Here is a 21,872-nt window from a genome sequence, read left to right as displayed (position 1 = left end):
AAGATTTCAAGATATAATTTATATCATTTTGTAGTATCAATGCATCTTTATAAAAAAAATACGTAGCAACCTTAAGGGGTGTAACTCAACTGACCAGGTTCTGAGTTTGCTCCCTAGAGGTCACCAGTTTGAGTCCCACAAACCTCAGAGCCATTGAAGGCTTATATGGTTGTTAACTTCAGGGCCCATTGGATTAGTCGAGGTGTCGTTGAATTAGTCAAGATACGCTTAAACTGATTCGAACACCCACGTTAATAAAAAAAACATATGCAGCTGTTGTTTCATCAGGTTTAAACAACATCTTCAAGGTGTTTGGTATTGCGGTAGCTTTTGTGGTTGTGGTTTAAAAAAAGTTATATTATAAAAAATATTTTTAGTTGAAGTTGGTTTGATATTTATATATGTTTGGTTAAAACTGTGGTTAAAATTGAGGTTGAATAAAAAATAGTTTAATGTGTTTAATTAATAATGCTTTTTTAAATTAAAGTTATATATATATGGTTTCAAATTTAAATATTATATATTTAACTACTACTATTACATCATAAAATAAATAATATTTTTTATTTTTTATTGTTCCATTAAACTATTTATAATTCCATTACGTTTAAAATTTATTCGAAAAAAACTACAGTTTTCATGATTTTTTGAGCGTGCAATAAAATTTGGTAAAATATTATCATGAATAAAATTGAGATTACAATGCAAATAAATTTAATTCACTCTAAACTAGTTTTTTTTTAAAAAAAAAAAAACTATTCATGTGAACAGTACGAGTGAATTAATAAATTCATTACACTAGTTTGGTTTTTTTTTTTTTTTAAAAAAAAAAAAAAAAGCATTGTTCACTTATGAACAGTGCAGAGTACAGAGGAAGAAGAAAGTAGCTGAGAGTTGCTTTCAATTTAACTGCGTTTTAAGCGCAAACTCAATTGGCTCCACCAGAAATAAATTATGTTTTGGAGCGCTATCAAATGTTTGTTTTGTTGTGGTTGAATCAAACATAGAAGTAACCACGCAAACAAACGGAGTCGAATTCATGGTGTGGTTTCAAAGCTTTTCTCAGTTCCTGTGGGCAGGAAGGCCAGCAGACTGTTTTCATAAAACTTGCACTATCGACTCGTTAAGTTCATCAACCCTATCTTCTTCCTTTCTGTAAATCCTCTCTTCTTACACTAAATTAACCATCGAGAAGCTCGATCGTATATGGTACTGGCAACATGGCTGGCTACCTTCGAGGTATCTGAAGTTCTTCACTTTTTTGAGAGAGGGAAAAAATGTCATGTAATTTGCCTACGAACATCTCGTAAAACATGCTCTCAGCAGACAATAATGCAGCACTATAGCAAAATAACAGCATGCTCATACTGGCAATTATAGTAGAGCACCATAGCGGGAATTGGAACTTCAATTAATGGGAAGATCAATGGAGGGAAATATTAGCATCAGCTCGGTTGATAAATTAAGGAAGATTCAAGTTTCATCATTCCCATGTTTACAAGCAGCATCAAGTATTATGGTATGAGTACCAAAACAGGGTCAAGTTCCCTCTCTCACATCTGATTTAACCTCTCAAACGCAGCTTCAAAATCACCTCTTTTACTACAGCATTATATAATTTATATCTATACGAAGAATCTGTGCAATCAACGAAGAAGTTGACTTATCAAGCATAACCCCATCTGTAATCATGACACAATAAGAACACCAAGCTAAATTAATCTCATTTTCTCTACGCAAAACATCAAGAGTTGCATTACAAGCACAACCAGAAGCAATAAATCCATCACCCCTCATCTTCCTATACATCTCTAAACTTTCCATGAACACCCGTCCGTGAAAAACATTCAAGAACAAAACTTAAAGCATCGGACTTTAAACTCTTACCTCTAAAAGAATCAATCATGGCCTCTCCAAGGACACATGATGTGTTTTCACCAAAGAACCCGAAGTGGGTCTCACAGGTTGAGTGAGACCTGAATTGACACAGACATTGATGAGGTAACATTAGGATTTAAGTTCTTGTTTAAGATTACCATGTTGAGAGTTTGATGACAGTTATTTTTTAAAATGTTTTTAACATGGAATATATCAAAATAATATATATTGTTTTTATTTTTAAAAATTTATTTTTAACATAAGTATATTGAAATAATCTAAAAAATATTAAAAAATTTGAAGAAAAAAAAATAAAATGTAATGTCTAATACCTATTGATTTGGACTCAATTTAAAAGGTATAGAGAAATTTGAGGGTTAGTTTATGTTTCGTGGAGGATTTTGTAAAAGAGATAAAGGAGTTGGTTTTGTAGTGAGGTTAAGGTTTTTAGAGAAGTGAAACCTAGTTCCGTCCAGGGGTGTTAAGATGTTAAGAGAAAATCTATCTATTCATAATATTTGTATTAATTCGTTAAAATCAAATAATATAATTATTATAAATGATAATTGGTTAAAAAATCTAAAAATTAAACATTATGAGTTGGAAGATGGGTCAAGATTTTTGAAACTCAATCAATTCAACCCAACACATATATTTTATATAGTCCATTTATAGTATAAATATTATCTTTCTTTCTCTCTCGTCGTTTTCTCGTTTCCCTCTCAACTTGTATATCTTAAATTTAAGTGCTAAACTCTTCCGGTCACCATTTTCACAAACTAAAGCCATCTAATCCCTTTTTCTTATTCTTATAATCAAAAGCCCCAACTTGATTTTGATATGATATTCATTACTTTGATAATTATATAAATATATATTATGCCTTGATATATAACTTTTTAGTAACTCCATGTTAACGAAGATTAGTTAGTCTATGTAAATATAATATTTTGTATGCGTAGCTGGTGAAAAGAGACACCAACATATGGCGATTGATCCTTTCCACGGTGGTTATCTATGAGTGTCATCTGATCTCTAATATACATTCCACTATTTTATGATAATATATATATATATATATATATATATATATCAAGATAAATCGACTTGCAAACTATTAATATCTAAAATATATATTAAATGTTATTTCCTCACTAAGTTGCTTGAATTCATTCCATATTTTTAATATTATTTCAGGTTCTTAGTTTCTGTTAGCAGGTGAACTCTGTTGAGTGTTCATACTTTTTCAATTTTTATCAGTATGCCTTACTTGTTTTGTGAGACTTCCCTTTTAGTTTTGTTTTCAATGTTTTAGACGTTTCATTATTACCTTGTTTTAATTAAGTTTGAATTTTGACAATGTAATGAGTATTATAAATTATTGTTTTTGTTTTAATTACTGATGAAAATTTTTGAACTATCATTTAGTTTAATTAGTTTTGAATAATATAATATTTTAGAAGATTATAAAATACTATGTATTTTTAAATAACTTATTGTAACACCCCACTCTGCTAGCAAGATATTGTTCGCTTTAGCCTACAGGCCTCACGAATTTATTCTTGGCAGCCACACATGACCCTAATACGTGTCTTACTAGCCAAGGTGAGAATGCTCATATAAGACTCTCTCCCAAGTCCTCACCCGTTAATGTGGGATATTACAATCCATCCCATTTAAGGAGTCCAACAACCCCATTAGCATCACCAATAGCCAATAAACCCGGTTTTGATACAAATATAACACCCCATCCCGCTAAATTAACAAATAACTAGTCGATACCTTTTTGTTGCCTTAGCTTCACTCTTATAGTTTTCTAATTTAGCCCATCCTTGTTAAAATTGTTAAAAATAACTAATCGATGATACTAATGATTACAAATACAATTGGGTTGGGGATTACAAATACAATTGGGTTGGGGTTCTGATCTCAATTATAACTATATAGTTAATAAAATGGTGGCAATAATCGATAAAGTCTCAACCATTAAGTAGCTTAAGAACAATGTTTTCGGATTTGATAGTCAGTTAATTTATTAGTCCTAACAATCTCATTCATTCTCTCCAGTCAATGTACACTTGGTGCTTAGTAGATCAAGATAACTTTGGCTAGTACTTATAAAAAATCCTATTTGATGGATGTGAAGATTATCATATACTTAAGTAAATATCTTTTTTTTTTTTAAGTAATATTATATAGTATATACCTTTATCTATGATACACGCATGCATGAGGACCATTGACCAATTCTATTTTTCAGTTGCAGAAACAAGAACATTTGGAGAGAGAGATAAATCTCAGCTATCCCATTCATTTTAAAAACACTAAAACTCAACAAAGTGCCCATTTATTATTGAAGATATATAATTCTCAGCTCTCCTATATTTTTTTTTTATTGAAAGTTGCTAGAATTATATACTCTGAGCTTGTGTAATATATTTAAGAAGTCTTGAGGGTAATGATATAAAAAATATGATTGATATTACAATGAAGATGAAGTGATTGTGATGACTGTGAAGTTAGGATAGGATTATAGCGGTAATGGTGTTGGAGTGCTAAAATAATGATGGGGAAAATTGTTAGATAATATTATAAATAAATTAATGTTTATAAAATATTTTGTGAAATTTTATAAGATAAAAATACATTTTAATAAATGAAAATTTTTAAAATTGACTATACACTATTTTACACTAACCAATTTCTTTAATATACTTTAGGAAAGAAAAATAAAAATATATATTTTTTATAAAATATTTTACTCAAAACAAATACTCACTTAATAAGTATTTTAACTTTATGGGGGACACAAGAAGTCAGCCCAATGAACACTTTAATAGAGAAATTAAAAAATGTTCAAGTTGAAAATACTACTATTCTTGGCTACCTTTCAAATTAAAAAAAAAAATAGATAAAAAGAAAATGTTCTAATATGCTTTGCAATTTAACTTTTGAAAAGTTGCATGTAGCTATTCTTTTACATAATATGATTTTACTTCATTAACCTTTGCTATCTATATCATTCCATTACAGAGCTCCACAATAATGCAATTGGGTAGGACCCTTTATCACCATCCATGAAAAGTTTCATGTCATGTGCACCATTAAAACCCAATGTTTCAAGCTTTTATCTTGTAATCATACGGCCTATTAATATTTTGTCAAAAAATTAATTTAAAATCTTAAATTATTATGAAAGATTTTAAGATATTATTTATATTATTTTCTAATACATCTTTCAAATAAAAGTTATGTAAACTTAAAATTTACACAGACTCATGAAATTTATACTTAATTTTTATTATATAAATGAAAATGATGAAATTTGAATTCGTGATCGCTTGGTAATCAAGACTTAGATATCATGTTAAAAAATTATTTTAATTTAAAAAATTAACTGTTAAATAAATAAAATCTTAAAATATAATTTATATTTATTTTTCAATATATTTCATCTTTACATACTCAAGGGTATACCACTGGTTGCCCCCATGATCTTTCTTGGCCATTGTTATTAGCATGCTAGTCTTCTTTATTTTGAAGAAAAGCAAGCTCTGCTTCCTAGTAAAAGTTTTTCTTTGTAGTTTGAATAAAACTCCATTGCTAGGTTAAAGTGAAGCAAACCAGCAGAAACGAACAAAGTGATTACATTGAAAAGCCCGTGGATTGCATTGTTTTTTCCAGAAATGCTAAAGGGCTTCCCAACTCTCTTACTTTTTTCTTTTCATTTCTGTCATTTTTTTTTAATAAATTTCATCCTGAAACTTTTTTTAATTGAATCCTAAATTCTATGAGATAATGCTTTAAAAAGTTGCAGAAAGACAAGATTAAAAGAGAAAGGACAATATAAAGTACAGAAAAAATGCGTAGCTAGCCTCAAAGTTTTTAGAATTTTCATTTCGGTCCAAATATTTTTTTTTAATTGGATTTGACATCTAAGAGAGAACATCATCAAAAATAACAAATAAAAGAGAAAATTGTTAATTAATTATATTCCAACAATAAATAAACACAATCTTAGTATTAGCAGATTTCATTTAATAGAAGGATTTTTATTGAAGTAATTTTTTTATCTTTATCTTTTTTTAAAAAAAAATAGAATCAAGATCGAGAGATAATTTTTTACTATTTTGATTTTGTGTTTTTAAAATGATTTAAGAGTATTTTGAGTTGATAGATTAATTTATTAATATTTTAAAACATTTTATTATGTGTTTTTAGATGAAAATATATTAGAAAAATAAATTATTGAGTTGAAAAAGCCCTAACTTAACATGATCAGAAACTAGGTAAGTAGACAATGCATTATTTATTTTTATTTTATTTTTTTAAATGTAAGTAATATGTCATTTGCTCCTTGTACTAAAAAGAAAAAAGAATCACATGATGACCCACATAAGTTGCCTTTTCTTTAAATGGTCAGGTATTGGGCCATCCAGGCTCAACCACCCAGTCTTACTTATTTTTTTTAAATTAAATTTTATGAAAATAAATAATTTTAAAATATTAATTTTAATAATAAAATTATATATTTTTTTATAAAATTAACAAGCACTTTTTTCTTACAACCCTTCGTGACTTGTATTTACTTTTTTCTTAAATTTTGATTTTGGGAGTTTTTTGGGCAATTTTTTTTTTTTCTAATTCTGGTTTTACACGTAACAATTTTTCTTTAAACTGAAAAAAGCTCAATTTTTTTTAAAAAATAAATTTTGAGCCGAGGCGAGCAAATTTGGCCAGTGAATTACTATATAACAATTTAACTTCATACAATGTCGTGCTTCAAAAATTCCAGATGTCAAGTCCAAGAACTTTCTGATTATTGTCTGAAAAATCAAAATCACTCCCTCTTCTTGCGACAACATATGGACCCCACCTTGAAATTTTATTTGGAGGGCAGCCTGGCTTTCTCAGCCTTCCATTTATCTTTTCTGTGATGTAAATTCTCCAGGCACCATTTTTATCAAATTCCTACAATACCCATGTCGGTTTTGTAGCATAATGTTGCCACATCAAATTCATGGTTAATATATTTTAGTTATAGTTTTTTTTTTAACTATTTTTTATTTTAAAATATAAATTAAATTTTTTTAATATTTTTTATAGTGCTATATAAAAAATTAAAAGAAATTCTAAAATACATAATTTTATATATATTTAATTAACAAATATTTTTTAAAAAATAACATATACTACAGAAGCAAACACGCATTTAGATGGGCAAAATTGTACATTATGTGATCATGATCAAATAATTTATCAACAATGAAATGTCAGCTTGATTTTCCAGTTCTAGCCTTCACATTGGAAGCACTGCACTTCCAATACTTATCATTAGATGCAAATCACCTCCTCACAAAGATCCAGCTGCTAGTTGAGAAAACTCATTCCCTGCCTTCTTCAAGCAAAATGGAGAGAAGGGTTTCTACAATGGTTGCTCTTCTCTACGCTGCAGCTTTCATGGCTGCTTCCTGTGTATCCTCTGAAGCAGCTCAACCAAAAACATCTTTTGAGGATAACTTTAGCATAATGTGGTCTGAGGATCATTTCAAAACATCCGAAGATGGGCAGATCTGGTATCTCTCATTGGACAAAGAAACAGGTACACACATGTCTACGCATTTATATAATCTTCAATCAGAGCAAACTAAAGAGTTCTTTATTCGTTCATTGATTGAACGGGATGAATATATCATATATTCCTTGCTTAATGTTCAAGATTGCAATCTTATTAAATCACTTTTTTCTTAATTATCGGGTTGTGGATTTCAAACCAAGCATAAATATCGATTTGGGTGGTTTAGCATGAAGCTGAAATTGGTTGGAGGTGACTCTGCAGGTGTTGTGACAGCTTATTATGTAAGTCTTTCTTCTACCGCCCCATACGCTCAAAATGCCTCGAAGATTCATGGCTGTGAAGCTTAATCAAAGACTTCATAAATATTTAAACTATTTTTTTGTACTCAATTCTGGTTTGACAGTAAGTACAGGAAATTATCAGGGTGGGAGGCTAAAGTGGATTCATCTGTGTTTGCAGATGTGTACAGAGAATGGGGCAGGGCCAACAAGAGATGAGCTGGACTTTGAGTTCTTGGGGAATAGAACTGGAGAACCCTATTTGATTCAAACAAATATATACAAGAATGGTACTGGTAACCGTGAAATGAGGCACATGCTTTGGTTCGACCCTACCGAGGAGTTCCACACCTATTCCATTCTCTGGAACAATCTCCAGATAGTGTAAGTCCTTCGATTCTATGCTACAGCTAGATCAAGGCACCTGATGATTCAAGTTTTCTCGCTGCAATCTTGCACAAAAGCAAAAGCAAAAAAGAAAATGGCAAAAACAGTAGATTAAAGGGCTGGTTGCCTGATGTTTTCCATTAAAAATGCATATCAAAATTATGTTTTTATATTAGCACATCAAAATCATAAAAACAACATTTAAAAAACATCAAGAAAAACAATAGTTACTGCAGGAAGAGATAAACATTGTGGACCAGTCAATAAATAAGTTAGATGACAGTGACACTGACATGGATTTTTCATACGCTAAGCAGGTTTTTTGTTGATAAAGTAGCAATAAGGGTGCACAAGAACAATGGAGAACCAAACAGTTTCTTCCCCGATGAGAAGCCCATGTACCTGTTTTCAAGTATCTGGAACGCAGATGATTGGGCTACTAGAGGAGGGCTAGAGAAGACAGACTGGAAAAAGGCCCCATTTGTGTCTTCTTACAAGAACTTCACTGTTGAAGCTTGTCAATGGGAAGATCCATACCCTGCCTGTGTATCAACAACGACTAAATACTGGTGGGATCAATACGACGCTTGGCATCTCTCAGATGAACAGAAAATGGACTATGCCTGGGTCCAAAGAAACCTTGTGATCTATGATTATTGCAAAGACACTGAAAGATTCCCAGCGCTGCCAGTGGAGTGCAAATTGAGCCCATGGGATTGATGAGCAAGTGATGAACTAGTTGTTATTCTACAGCATCATATATTTTTTCTATTTCCTTTTTGTCGTTTTCTTGGATACCATTTTGAGATGGGTATAAATCACAATGTGTTTTTGCGCCAGCTATCCTATTTCACTATTGCACATCTATTTAATTTATTCAATTATTTATATTAAATTCAAATATAAATTTCTGCACTTTGTCCCTCCTATAAAGTGTTTCTCTCTCTCTTCTTAAACTACAATAAAAATATAATTACAAAAACATTTTATAATAAAAAAAATTAATTTGAGTTTTAGAAAGATTTTTATTTTTATTTTGAACATAATATATTTTCTAGAAGTTATAAAAATTTAAAAATATCTTATTATATGTTGATTATATCAAATTTTACCCTCAAACTTTTATTGCTATATTTTTTGTTTTAAATTAATTATTTATTTATTATTTTTTCAATTTTGTCTCTAAAAATTTGATTTAACTTGATTCTTATATCAACTTTGGTCTTCATTCTTTTGATTGTTATTTGTTTTTCTCCTATCATTTTCTTAATTGAAATTTTTTTTTATCTATTTATTTGGTTTCTATTCTTTTTATTGTTATATATTTTATTTATAATAATTTATGAAATTGGATTTTTTTTAATTTACTCATCTTTCAATTTTTTTCCTATCAGATTTAGTTCTCATTTTTTTTTACTATTTTTATTTTATTTTAGATGATTTATGAAATTATAATTTTTTTAATCTCATCCCCCAATTTTTTCATCAATTAATTTTGATCCGTATCCTTCAGTAAACTTGAAAAATATTTTAAAATATTAATAATTTATTTTCTAGCTTATTTTTTATGGCATAGCTAAATATTGTAAAATATTTTTCAATTTATTTTTAATAACATTGTCAAATATGAGAAAATAATCTACCTTTTAAAAATTTATTTTTCATGAAAAATATTAAAAAAAAAACACTTTCCGATAGATAAATTTGGCAAGTAGATGGATTTACAGTATATCGTTTTTTGGCAACCCACTAATAGTTCTTGTGTCTTGATTTTCTATTTTTCTATTTTATTATTAAAAAGTGTTCAACATTATTTCACTGTAAAGCCACTTAGAGGAAAAGGGTACAATGTAAGAATAAACAGCATAATAAAGTAGTTGATGCAAAATAAATAAAAATAATATATCCTTCTTTTAATTAAAAAAAATCGTTCTCATTTGTTATTTTTATTCTCACCTTCCACTATGAAAATAAATTAGATTTAATTTTTATTTTCATTTCTATTTTGTTCTTTTAGCCAAATAGTTCTAAAAGAAACATTCTTGGACTAACCGACTATGAATTTGGCTTAATCATCAAAACACGAGGGCTATCTCAATCGTTTGGTGGTGAGATTAATACAGTATGCAGTCGTGCCTACACAATTATTCTTAAAAATAATGCAACTTATAAGTCTATTTTCAATTCTCTCAAAATAAAAAAGGAATAACCCGAGAAATATAGTTTAATTAGTCAAGTTTTAGATTTATTATCTAGAGATCACCAATTCGAGCCCCATAAACCTTAAAGCCATTGGAGATTTACAGTCATTAACTTTATGGCTCATGAGATTAGTCGAGGTGCGTGTAAGCTGACCAGAACACCTATATTAATATTAATAAAAAAATATTATATATTATTTTATATAGTTGACGATTATATTAGTTGATGGCCAATCAAAATATACCTTCTAGATTTTTAAAATTGTTTTTTCAAATTTTGTCAAGTTATTATACTATCTACGTTGGTAGGCGCTTAATTTGACCATTCGCTAATGATTTGGGCCTCATCTACTGTCATCCTGGCCGGTGGCTTCTGTCTTTATATATGCGTATAAAATTGGAAAAAAATATTGCTTAAATATATAATTTAGGCCGCCTATGTAAGCTTTATACTTCTAGATAGGTGGGGGGGGGATCATGAGTTTGACTTTTATGTTTTCCAATCTCCACTTCTTAAAATCTTTTTTCCATTATTGATTTTTAAATACCCAATTTTTTGTTTTTTTCGTAACAAATTAATGTGACTGCAATTTGCATTACCTATTAGTTATCTTTTAAAATATTTTTTATTTATAAATATATTAAAATAATATATATTTTTTAAAAATTATTTTTAAATATATTTTTTTAAAATTTTATAGAATGGTAATTGCACTATCCAAACACTCCAAAAGGCAGCCACTCAACTTAATGAGGAATTTTGTAAAATGGTAATTGTACCATAAAATTTTACAAAATAATAAATTGCACTGTACAACCAAACGCCTCCAAAAACATCATAGTAATTTTTGTTTTACTACCCCAAGTATATATTTTCAGATTTCTCAACTTAATATAATACTAACTGATCATTCCTTTTTGTTCTTTTGAAAGGGAAAGTAATAACTCACTCATAGTAAGGATCAAGGTATTTGATTAACTATATAAATACAAAACAACTCAAGTAAACCATCTGAAGAAATTCCCGTCAGTTTGGAATTGTTCAAGTCGTAAATATATAGTTATCTTCCATAAATTGACGTGCTAGGATTTTCCAAAATGTTAGAGAGCTTACATAGTCAACTAGAATTTTATATGGTTTCAAGGGTGATTTATTTGACTAGGACGTATATTATTTAATTTAAACAAATAATGACCAAGAACAGAATATGAAGAATTAATTAGCACTGGCCATCGACACATATGTGTGATCCTTTCACACCACATAACCTTCAGTTCCATGCTATAAATACTACCTCTCCTCCTCTTGTTTCAGCACCACAAAAACATCCTGCAAATCAACAAAATCTCTCCCCCTTTTGTGATCTTTTAAAATCCTGAGTTACAATGGGCGTCATCACTTTGGAAAATGAGTTTGCCGTCGCTGTCGCCCCGGCCAAGCTTTTCAAGGCATACTGCCTTGAAATTGACACTCTTTTGCCTAAAATTCTACCAGAGCACATTAAGAGCTCTGAGATACTTGAAGGAAATGGAGGGCCTGGAACCATCAGGAAGATCACTTTTGCTGAAGGTTAGTATATTATATGTTGCAATTACTTGTAATTATATTAACTATATTGAAATCAACATACCACTCACTGCATATACCGCAGAAAGAAGTAACACATTGATTTAGCACTTGCAGGAAAAGATCTCAGTTATGCCAAGCAGAAGATTGAGGCAATTGACGAGGAGAACTTGACCTACAGCTTCAGCTTGATTGAAGCCAATGTCTGGAAGGATGCAGTTGAAAAGGTGACTTATGAGCACAAGTTCGTGGCAACTCCCGAGGGAGGTTCCATTTGCAAGAGAACCAGCACATATTACATCAAGGGTGATTCTGAGATCAACAAAGATCAAATCAAGGATGTGTATGGCAAAAAGACAGCAGGCTTGTTCAAGGCTGTTGAAGCCTACTTCTTGGCCAATCCAGATGCCTAAATACGAGAATTCTCCCATGTTTCATTTTCTTTTTAGTGTGGCCATTTCTTGGTTGTCTTTGGCAGTGTGGTTATTGCGTTTTCTTCTTCCTTTGGGTAAAATTTCCATCCGTGTTACTGGCAAAAAAACTCGAGTGTACTTTCCAATAGTTGATGTTATTGTATTAATTGTTTGCAAAATACATAATAAAAATCACCATGTCGTCAAGTGTTTACTTTGAATCGGAGCCATTATAGCTTACAGATGCCTCAATCTTTCTCATACCTTACCACCAGCATCCCTTAAACTTGATGGATCAAATTATCTAAGCTGGCAGTCCCAATTTCTGCCCTTTCTAAACTGCAATGATCTTCTAGAGTTGGTTGAAGGTTTTGACCCTGAAACCAATGCTGATAATTCACCCAATCAATCTTACACAACGTGGTATAAGAAAGAACACGATCTATTGGGTATTCTACTATGATCTATGGGTCTAAATCTTGTTGGAATAGCGTATGGTTTAAACACATTCAAACAAGTCTGGACTGCTCTTAAGACTAAATTTTCTAATCAGTCACAATCTCATGATCTGTGTTTGAATTTATTTTTTGTGTTGTAATCCGATTTCATGATCAGTGTTACTAATTCTAAAAATTGAATTAGGTTCGCTTTGATCATTTTTATTTTTTAATTTTTAATTTCATCTATCATCATCGTTTGATTAGTTGGTAATTTGCATCAATATAATCTAAAACTGATAGTATGAAATGAAGTGTTAGTGAAAATGGTACACTCATTACATATGCGCAAACATACAAATACATTTTGATCTAAAATAGACAAGCAATTTAATTATCTTCTTGACAAGGAAATTTATAGCATGTATATTTTATATTATTCATGCTTGATTTTGAAATATTTTGGATGTGTTACACAAGTTAATTAGAATTTTGGATCCTTTTTTGAACTATAGATCTCATGGAAAATTAATGTATTTTCAGATACTAAATTACTAAGTAGACATAATCCAGCAATAAAGCCGAACATTGATTAATTTTGGGTTACAAAGAAAGTTATATAACTCTGTTCCAGGTATTCATCACCATTTTCAAAATCTAAGATAAAGATCTACAAAACATATGAAGGGCATAGAACTCAATTTTGCTATTTTGAAGCCCAAAGAGCAAGTCGAAAAACAAGGATTGAATCAGACCCGAAATTCCTACTTTCCAAATGCTATCTCGAGTTATGGCCCATATCTCAAGTCTTAGAGGTCCAAAAATTGCAAGATTAAAGTCGTTGGAAAGAAGAATCGATTTCCTACAATTTCTCTAGAAATACAGATCTAAGCATTCACACATTTTCTACCTCAAATCTAGCCCGCAATATCTAGATAGAAAGGAATACAAAACAAAGAAGGAAACTTTCTTAATTTAGCAGGGGGTAAAAATGCGAGAATATAAGAGAAAAAAAGGAAGGGAGGGGGATCAGCTACGGAAACGAAAAAAACAGAGAGAGACCCTACAATACACCAAAAAAAAGAGAAGAGACAGCACAAAAGGAGAGTAAAAAATAGAGAAAAACAGGGGGTCGAAAATCAGAGTAGATTGGTAGATACCTAACTATTCTACTGTCATTCTTTGCTTTTGAGTGATGTCATTGTATCAAGTTTTTTTCTCTTTAATTTAACTATGGAGTAGATTTTTATTCTGAGATTTTTGATGCAACGTTCCTATGAATATGTGAACAATTTCTTTGATTGAATTATTATATTAATTGTTGAGTATTTCATTGTATACTTAATGCTTGTGTATGTTTGACCAACATTTGCATGATTTGAGATTTAATTTAAGACTGAGAAGTGATAATTGTTTTAGATAGTGTTTAAAATATCTTAAGAAATCTATAGGATAAAAATATCATAGTAACTTTTGTAATCTTTAAAGGTTTTACTATTCTTAATAAATTTTGACAAGTTTAGAAATTTCGTAGAGTATATAAAGTTTGCTTATCAAAATAATTCATTGATACTCGATAGAGATTAATGTTTAAATTAGAAAAACCTAATTGTCAATGCTAAAAATAATTAATTCAATTAAGAAAGTTCATATAAGAATAGTTACAGTAAGTCAAAAATCCTAGAATTAGTAGAATTGAATTTAATAATATTTAATCAGTTGGTTGTTTGTTTTTAATTATTAATTTTTGTTTCGTAAACTATCTCATTTGATTCCTGAAATAAATCATAAATTAAAAGATTTTGATAATTAGTAATAATTTTTATAAATCCTCGTGGGATCATACTCTATTCATTATTTTATTATTTGTTACGATTCATGCACTTGCAAAATTAATCAACACTTCTCATTATTTCAATTTGATCCTTTGATATAAAAAACTATACAAGCACATCAATATTTACTTAAATTGAAAATTGGACATCATTAATTCTATTATAAAATAGGACATTAAGAACATATTATGATAATTCTTTTTATTATTTTCCATATAAAATAAATGAGATCATAAATGAAAAATATGATAAATGGATAGTAAATTGTCATTTTTAAAATATTAATATTTTAATAAATTATTATAAAAATGGATGAAACAATTAATTGAGAATTTTCAAAAACTTTATAACACAACAAAATTCTTAGGTATTTAATTGAGATTCGGGCTATAGATTGAAAACTAATTTAAGTTATATCTTTTGTTTATTTATTTATACAGTACGCAGTCGTCCATCCACAATTATTCTTAAAAATGATGCAACTTATAAGTCCGTTTTCAATTCTCTCAAAAGAGAAAAGGAATACCTTCTAGATTTTTCAACTTATATTTATTTATACCTTCTAGATTTTGCAAATTGTTTATTCAAATTTTGTCAAGTTATTATACTCTGCATTGGTAGGCGCTTCATTTTTCCATTAGCTAATGATTTGGGCCCTATCTATTGTCATCCTGTCCGGTGGCTTTTCTTCAACTCTCACAGCCATATATATACATATATATATATGAGAGAGTTAATAAAAATTGAAAAAATATTGCTTAAATATAAAATTTAAGCCGCTTCTGTAAGCTTTAAACCTAGATATGGGGATTATGAGTTTGACTTTTATGTTTTCCAATCTCAATTTCTTAAAATGTTTTTTTCATTATTGATTTTTGAAAGACCTAGTTTTTTTTTTTTTTTTTTTAATTCCGGTAAGAAATGAGACTGCAATCATATGAGAGGAGGGAGCAACTATATTTTGAAATATAACAGTGGTTTTTTAAAAATAGTTGTTTTTTTAATTTAAAATATATTAAAATAATTTTTTTAAAAATTATTTTTGATACTGACACATTAAAATAATATAAAATATACAAAAAATAATAAAATTAAAAAAATTAAAATTTTACAAAATAATAATTGCACTATACAACCAAACCAAGTATTTTTGTTTTACTACCCAAGTATTTTCAGATTTCTCAACTTAATATAATATATACTAACTCAATCCTTTTTGTTCTTTTGAAAGGGAAAGTAATAACTCACTCCTAGTAAGGATCAAGGTATTTGATTAACTGTGTAAATACAAAACAACTCAAGTAAACTATCGGAAGAAATTCCCGTTAGTCTGGAATTATTCAAGTCGTAAATTAATAATTATCTTCCATAAAATTGACGTGCTAGGATTTTCCGAAATGTTGGAGAGGATACATAGTCCACTAGAATTTTATATGGTTTCAAGGGTGATTTATTTGACCAGGACATAAATTATTTAATTTAAACAAATAATGACCAAGAACAGAATATGAAGAATTAATTAGCACTGGTCATCGACACATATATGTGATCCTTTCACACCACATAACCTTCAATTTCATGCTATAAATACTACCTCTCCTCCTCCTGTTTCAGCACCACAAAAACATCCTGCAAATCAACAAAATCTCTCCCCCTTTTGTGATCTTTTAAAATCCTGAGTTACAATGGGTGTCATCACTTTGGAAAATGAGTTTGCTGTAGCTGTCGCCCCGGCCAAGCTTTTCAAGGCATACTGCCTTGAAATTGACACTCTTTTGCCTAAAATTCTACCAGAGCACATTAAGAGCTCTGAGATACTTGAAGGAAATGGAGGTCCTGGAACCATCAGGAAGATCACTTTTGCTGAAGGTTAGTATATTATATGTTGCAATTACTTTTAATTATATTAACTATACTGAAATCTGCATAAATACCACTCGCTGTATGTACTGAACAAAGAAGTAACGAATTAATATTTTACTTGCAGGCAAAGATCTCAGTTATGCCAAGCAGAAGATTGAGGCGATTAACGAGGAGAACTTGACCTACAGCTTCAGCTTGATTGAAGCCAGTGTTTGGAAGGATGCAGTTGAAAAGGTGACTTACGAGCACAAGTTCGTGGCAACTCCCGAGGGAGGTTCCATTTGCAAGAGAAGCATACATGCTCAAGAGGGATCACCCGAAATTTAAAGGCAACTGAATTTCGGCAACCGGGGCATCGAAGTCGGAATGCCGCGAAACTCACCGAGTCAAAGCGTTTTGCAGTTTGCAGAAGAAAGTCTGATGTAGAACAAGTAGCAGAAGCATACATGCTCAAGAGGGATCACCCGAAATTCAAAAGCAACTGAATTTCGGCAACCGGGGCATAGAAGTCGGAATGCCGCGAAACTCACCGAGTCAAAGCGTTTCGCCGTTTGCAGGAGAAGTCTGATGTAGAACAAGTAGCAGAAGCATACATGCTCAAGAGGGATCACCCCAAATTCAAAGGCAACTGAATTTCGACAACCGGGGCATCGAAGTCGGAATGCCGCGAAACTCACCGAGTCAAAGCGTTTCGCTGTTTGCGGAAGAAAGTATGATGTAGAACAAGTAGCAGAAGTAGACATGCTCAAGAGGGATCACCCCAAATTCAAAGGCAACTGAATTTCGGCAACCGGGGCATCGAAGTTGGAATGCCGCGAAACTCAACGAGTCAAAGCGTTTCGCCGTTTGCAGAAGAAAGTCTGATGTAGAACAAGTAGCAGAAGCAGACATGCTCAATAGGGATCACCCGAAATTCAAAGGCAACTGAATTTCGGCAACCGGGGCATCGAAGTCGGAATGCCGCGAAACTCACCGAGTCAAAGTGTTTCGCCATTTGTGGCAGAAAGTCTGGTGTAGAACAAGAAGCAAAAGCATACATGCTCAAGAGGGATCACCCGAAATTCAAAGGCAACTGAATTTCGGCAACCGGGGCATCGAAGTCGGAATGCCACGAAACTCACCGAGTCAAAGCGTTTCGCCGTTTGTAGAAGAAAGTCTGATGTAGAATAAGTAGCAAAAGCATACATGCTCAAGAGGGATCACCCGAAATTCAAAGGCAACTGAATTTCGGCAACCGGGGCATCGAAGTTGGAATGCCGCGAAACTCACCGAGTCAAAGCGTTTCGCCGTTTTGCCGAAGAAAGTCTGATGTAGAACAAGTAGCAGAAGCATACATGCTCAATAGGGATCACCCGAAATTCAAAGGCAACTGAATTTCGGCAACCGGGGCATCGAAGTCGGAATGCCGCGAAACTCACCGAGTCAAAGCGTTTCGCCGTTTGCGGAATAAAGTCTGATGTAGAACAAGTAGCAGAATTATACATGCACAAGAGGGATCACCCGAAATTCAAAAGCCACTGAATTTCGGCAACCGGGGCATCGAAGTCGGAATCCCATGAAACTCACTGATTCAAAGCGTTCTGCTGTTGGCGGAAGAATGTCTGATTTAGAACAAGTAGCAGAAGCATACATGCACAAGAGGGATCACCCGAAATTCAAAGGCAACTGAATTTCGGCAACCGGGGCATCGAAGTCGGAATGCCACGAAACTCACTGTGTCAAAGCGTTTCGCCGTTTGCGGAAGAAAGTCTGCTGTAGAACAGGTAGCAAAAGCATACATGCTCAAGAGGGATCACTCGAAATTCAAAGGCAACTGATTTTTGGCAACCGGGGCATCGAAGTCGGAATGCCGCGAAACTCACCGAATCAAAGCGTTTCGCCGTTTGCGGTAGAAAGTCTGGTGTAGAACAACTAGCAGAACCAGACATGCTCAAGAGGGATCACCCGAAATTCAAAGGCAATTGAATTTCGGCAACCGGGGCATCGAAGTCGGAATGACCCGAAATTCAGCGAGTCAAAGCGTTTTGCCGTTTGCGGAAGAAAGTCTGATGTAGAACAAGTAGCAGAAGCATACATGCTCAAGAGGGATCACCTGAAATTGAAAGGCAACTGAATTTCGGCAACCGGGGCATCGAAGTCGGAATGCCTCGAAGCTCACCGAGTCAAAGCGTTTCGCCGTTTGCGGAAGAAAGTCTGATGTAGAACAAGTAGCAGAAGCATACATGCTCAAGAGGGATCACCCAAAAATTCAAAGGCAACTGATTTTTGGCAACCGGGGCATCGAAGTCGGAATGCCGCGAAACTCACCGACTCAAAGCGTTTCGCCATTTGCGGAAGAAAGTCTGATGTAGAAGAAGCAGCAAAAGCGGACATGCTGAAGAGGGATCACCCGAAATTCAAAGGCAACTGAATTTCGGCAACCGGGGCATCGACGTCGGAATGCCGCGAAACTCACCGAGTCAAATCGTTTCGCCATTTGCGGAAGAAAGTCTAATGTAGAACAAGTAGCAGAGCATACATGCTCAAGAGGGATCACCCGAAATTCAAAGGCAACTGAATTTCGGGCAACCGGGGCATCGAAGTCGGAATGCAGCGAAAGTCACCTAGTCATAGCGTTTCTCCGTTTGCGGAAGAAAGTCTTTTGTAGAACAAGTAGCAGAAAGCATACATGCTCAAGAGGGATCACCCGAAATTCAAAGGCAACTGAATTTCCGGGCAACCGGGGCATCGAAGTCGCGAATGCCGTGAAACTCACCGAGTCAAAGCGTTTCGCAGTTTGCGGTAGAAAGTTTGGTGTAGAACAAGTAGCAGAAGCATACATACTCAAGAGGGATCACAAGAAATTCAAAGGCAACTAAAATTTCGGCAACCGGGGCATCGAAGTCGGAATGCCGCGAACCTCACCGAGTCAAAGCGTTTCGCCGTTTGCGAGAGAAGTCTGATGTTGAAGAAGTAGCAGAAGCATACATGCTCAAGAGGGATGACTCGAAATTCAAAGGCAACTGAATTTCGGCAGCCGGGGCATCGAAGTCGGAATGCCGCGAAAACTCACCGAGTCAAAAGCGTTTCGCCGTTTGCGGAAATAAAGTCTGATATAGAACAAGTAGCAGAATTATACATGCACAAGAGGGATCACCCGAAATTCAAAAGCCACTGAATTTCGGCAACCGGGGCATCGAAGTCGGAAATCCCATGAAACTCACTGATTCAAAGCGTTTCTGCGTTGGCGGAAGAATGTCTGATTTAGAACAAGTAGCAGAAGCATAACATGCACAAGAGGGATCACCCGAAATTCAAAGGCAACTGAATTTCGGCAACCGGGGCATCGAAGTCGGAATGCCACGAAACTCACCGTGTCAAAGCGTTTCGCCGTTTGCGGAAGAAAGTCTGCTGTAGAACAAGTAGCAGAAGCATACATGCTCAAGAGTGATTCAAATGCTCGAAATTCAAAGGTCAACTGATTTTTGGGCAACCGGGGCATCGAAGTCGGAATGCCGCGAAACTCACCGACTCAAAGCGTTTCGCCGTTTGCGGTAGAAAGTCTGGTGTAGAACAACTAGCAGAACCAGACATGCTCAAGAGGGATCACCCGAAATTCAAAGGCAATTGAATTTCGGCAACCGGGGCATCGAAGTCGGAATGACCCGAAATTCAGCTAGTCAAAGCGTTTTGCCGTTTGCGGAAGAAAGTCTGATATAGAACAAGTAGCAGAAGCATACATGCTCAAGAGGGATCACCTGAAATTGAAAGGCAACTGAATTTCGGCAACCGGGGCATCGAAGTCGGAATGCCGTGAAACTCACCGAGTCAAAGCATTTCGCAGTTTGCGGTAGAAAGTTTGGTGTAGAACAAGTAGCAGAAGCATACATACTCAAGAGGGATCACAAGAAATTCAAAGGCAACTAAATTTCGGCAACCGGGGCATCGAAAGTCGGAATGCCGCGAACCTCACCGAGTCAAAGCGTTTCGCCGTTTGCGAGAGAAGTCTGATGTTGAACAAGTAGCAGAAGCATACATGCTCAAGAGGGATCACCCGAAATTCAAAGGCAACTGAATTCGGCAACCGGGGCATTGAAGTTGGAATTCCGCGAAACTCACAGAGTCAAAGCCTTTCGCCGTTTGCGGAAGAAAGTCTGATTTAGAACAAGTAGCAGAAGCAAACATGCTAAAGAGGGATCACCCGAAATTCAAAGGCAACTGAATTTCTGCAACCGGGGCATCGAAGTCGGAATGCCGCGAAACTCACTGAGTCAAAGCGTTTCGCTATTTGTAGAAGAAAGTCTGATGATAGAACAAGTAGCAGAAGCAAACATGCTCAAGAGGGATCACCCGAAATTCAAATGCAATTGAATTTCGGCAACCGGGGCATCGAAGTCGGAATGCCGCGAAACTCACTGAGTCAAAGCGTTTCGCTATTTGTAGAAGAAAGTCTGATGTAGAACAAGTAGCAGAAGCAAACATGCTCAAGAGGGATCACCCGAAATTCAAAGGCAACTGAATTTCGGCAACCGGGGCATCGAAGTCGGAATGCCGCAAACTCACCGAGTCAAAGCCTTTCGCCGTTTGCGGAAGAAAGTCTGATTTAGAACAAGTAGCAGAAGCAAACATGCTCAAGAGGGATCACCCGAAATTCAAATGCAATTGAATTTCGGCAACCGGGGCATCGAAGTCGGAATGCCTCGAAGCTCACCGAGTCAAAGCGTTTCGCCGTTTGCGGAAGAAAGTCTGATGTAGAACAAGGAGCAGAAGCATACATGCTCAAGAGGGATCACCCGAAATTCAAAGGCAATTGATTTTTGGCAACCGGGGCATCGAAGTCGGAATGCCGCGAAACTCACCGACTCAAAGCGTTTCGCCCATTTTACGGAGAAAGTCTGATGTAGAAAAAGCAGCAAAAGCGGACATGCTGAAGAGGGATCACCCGAAATTCAAAGGCAACTGAATTTCGGCAACCGGGGCATCGAAGTCGGAATGCCGCGAAACTCACCGAGTCAAAATCGTTTCGCCATTTGCGGAAGAAAGTCTATGTAGAACAAGTAGCAGAGCATGCTTCATGTTCAAAGATCTCACACCGAAATTCAAAGGCAACTGAATTTCGGCAACCGGGGCATCGAAGTCGGAATGCAGCGAAAGTCACCTAGTCATAGCGTTTCTCCGTTTGCGGAAGAAAGTCTTTTGTAGAACAAGTAGCAGAAGCATACATGCTCAAGAGGGATCACCCGAAATTCAAAGGCAACTGAATTTCGGCAACCGGGGCATCGAAGTCGGAATGCCCGCGAACTCACCGAGTCAAAGCGTTTCGCCGTTTTGCGAGAAAGTCTGATGTAGAACAAGTAGCAGAGCATACATGCTCAAGAGGGATCACCCGAAATTCAAAGGCAACTGAATTTCGGCAACCGGGGCACTCAAGTCGGAATGCCGCGAAACTCACCTAG

At 34.0% G+C, this 21,872-nt stretch overlaps 3 protein-coding genes across 5 annotated transcripts; all 3 read left to right on the top strand.

The window, feature by feature from the left end:
• The first annotated feature begins 7,174 nt into the window (after positions 1 to 7,174).
• LOC118046058 (probable xyloglucan endotransglucosylase/hydrolase protein 8) lies at positions 7,175 to 8,960 on the top strand. 2 transcript variants are annotated; one of them, XM_073412498.1, is made up of 4 exons: positions 7,175 to 7,482; positions 7,639 to 7,737; positions 7,916 to 8,118; positions 8,439 to 8,960. In XM_073412498.1, exons 1-4 carry the CDS (start codon positions 7,288 to 7,290, stop codon positions 8,839 to 8,841), a joined length of 900 nt encoding a protein of 299 aa, XP_073268599.1. In that variant the 5' UTR covers positions 7,175 to 7,287; the 3' UTR covers positions 8,842 to 8,960. The 2 variants fall into 2 exon arrangements, with proteins under 2 accessions (XP_073268599.1, XP_034910710.1); XM_035054819.2 differs by having other exon boundaries at positions 7,301 to 7,480; positions 7,657 to 7,737.
• A 2,664-nt stretch (positions 8,961 to 11,624) lies between these two features.
• On the top strand, positions 11,625 to 12,523 carry LOC118046057 (major allergen Pru ar 1). 2 transcript variants are annotated; one of them, XM_035054816.2, is made up of 2 exons: positions 11,625 to 11,892; positions 11,998 to 12,523. In XM_035054816.2, exons 1-2 carry the CDS (start codon positions 11,709 to 11,711, stop codon positions 12,300 to 12,302), a joined length of 489 nt encoding a protein of 162 aa, XP_034910707.1. In that variant the 5' UTR covers positions 11,625 to 11,708; the 3' UTR covers positions 12,303 to 12,523. The 2 variants fall into 2 exon arrangements, with proteins under 2 accessions (XP_034910707.1, XP_034910708.1); XM_035054817.2 differs by having other exon boundaries at positions 11,626 to 11,892; positions 12,007 to 12,523.
• Positions 12,524 to 16,204: 3,681 nt separating this feature from the next.
• Positions 16,205 to 16,779, top strand: LOC118046056 (major allergen Pru av 1). The gene is made up of 2 exons (XM_035054815.2): positions 16,205 to 16,443; positions 16,562 to 16,779. The coding sequence occupies exons 1-2, from the start codon at positions 16,260 to 16,262 to the stop codon at positions 16,762 to 16,764; spliced, it is 387 nt and encodes a 128-aa protein (XP_034910706.2). The 5' UTR covers positions 16,205 to 16,259; the 3' UTR covers positions 16,765 to 16,779.
• Positions 16,780 to 21,872: the final 5,093 nt, after the last annotated feature.

This window comes from Populus alba, chromosome 11 (assembly GCF_005239225.2).
Source record: "Populus alba chromosome 11, ASM523922v2, whole genome shotgun sequence".
In the NCBI taxonomy this organism is placed as follows: Eukaryota; Viridiplantae; Streptophyta; class Magnoliopsida; order Malpighiales; family Salicaceae; genus Populus; species Populus alba.
This window is presented reverse-complemented; position numbering and strand designations above follow the sequence as displayed.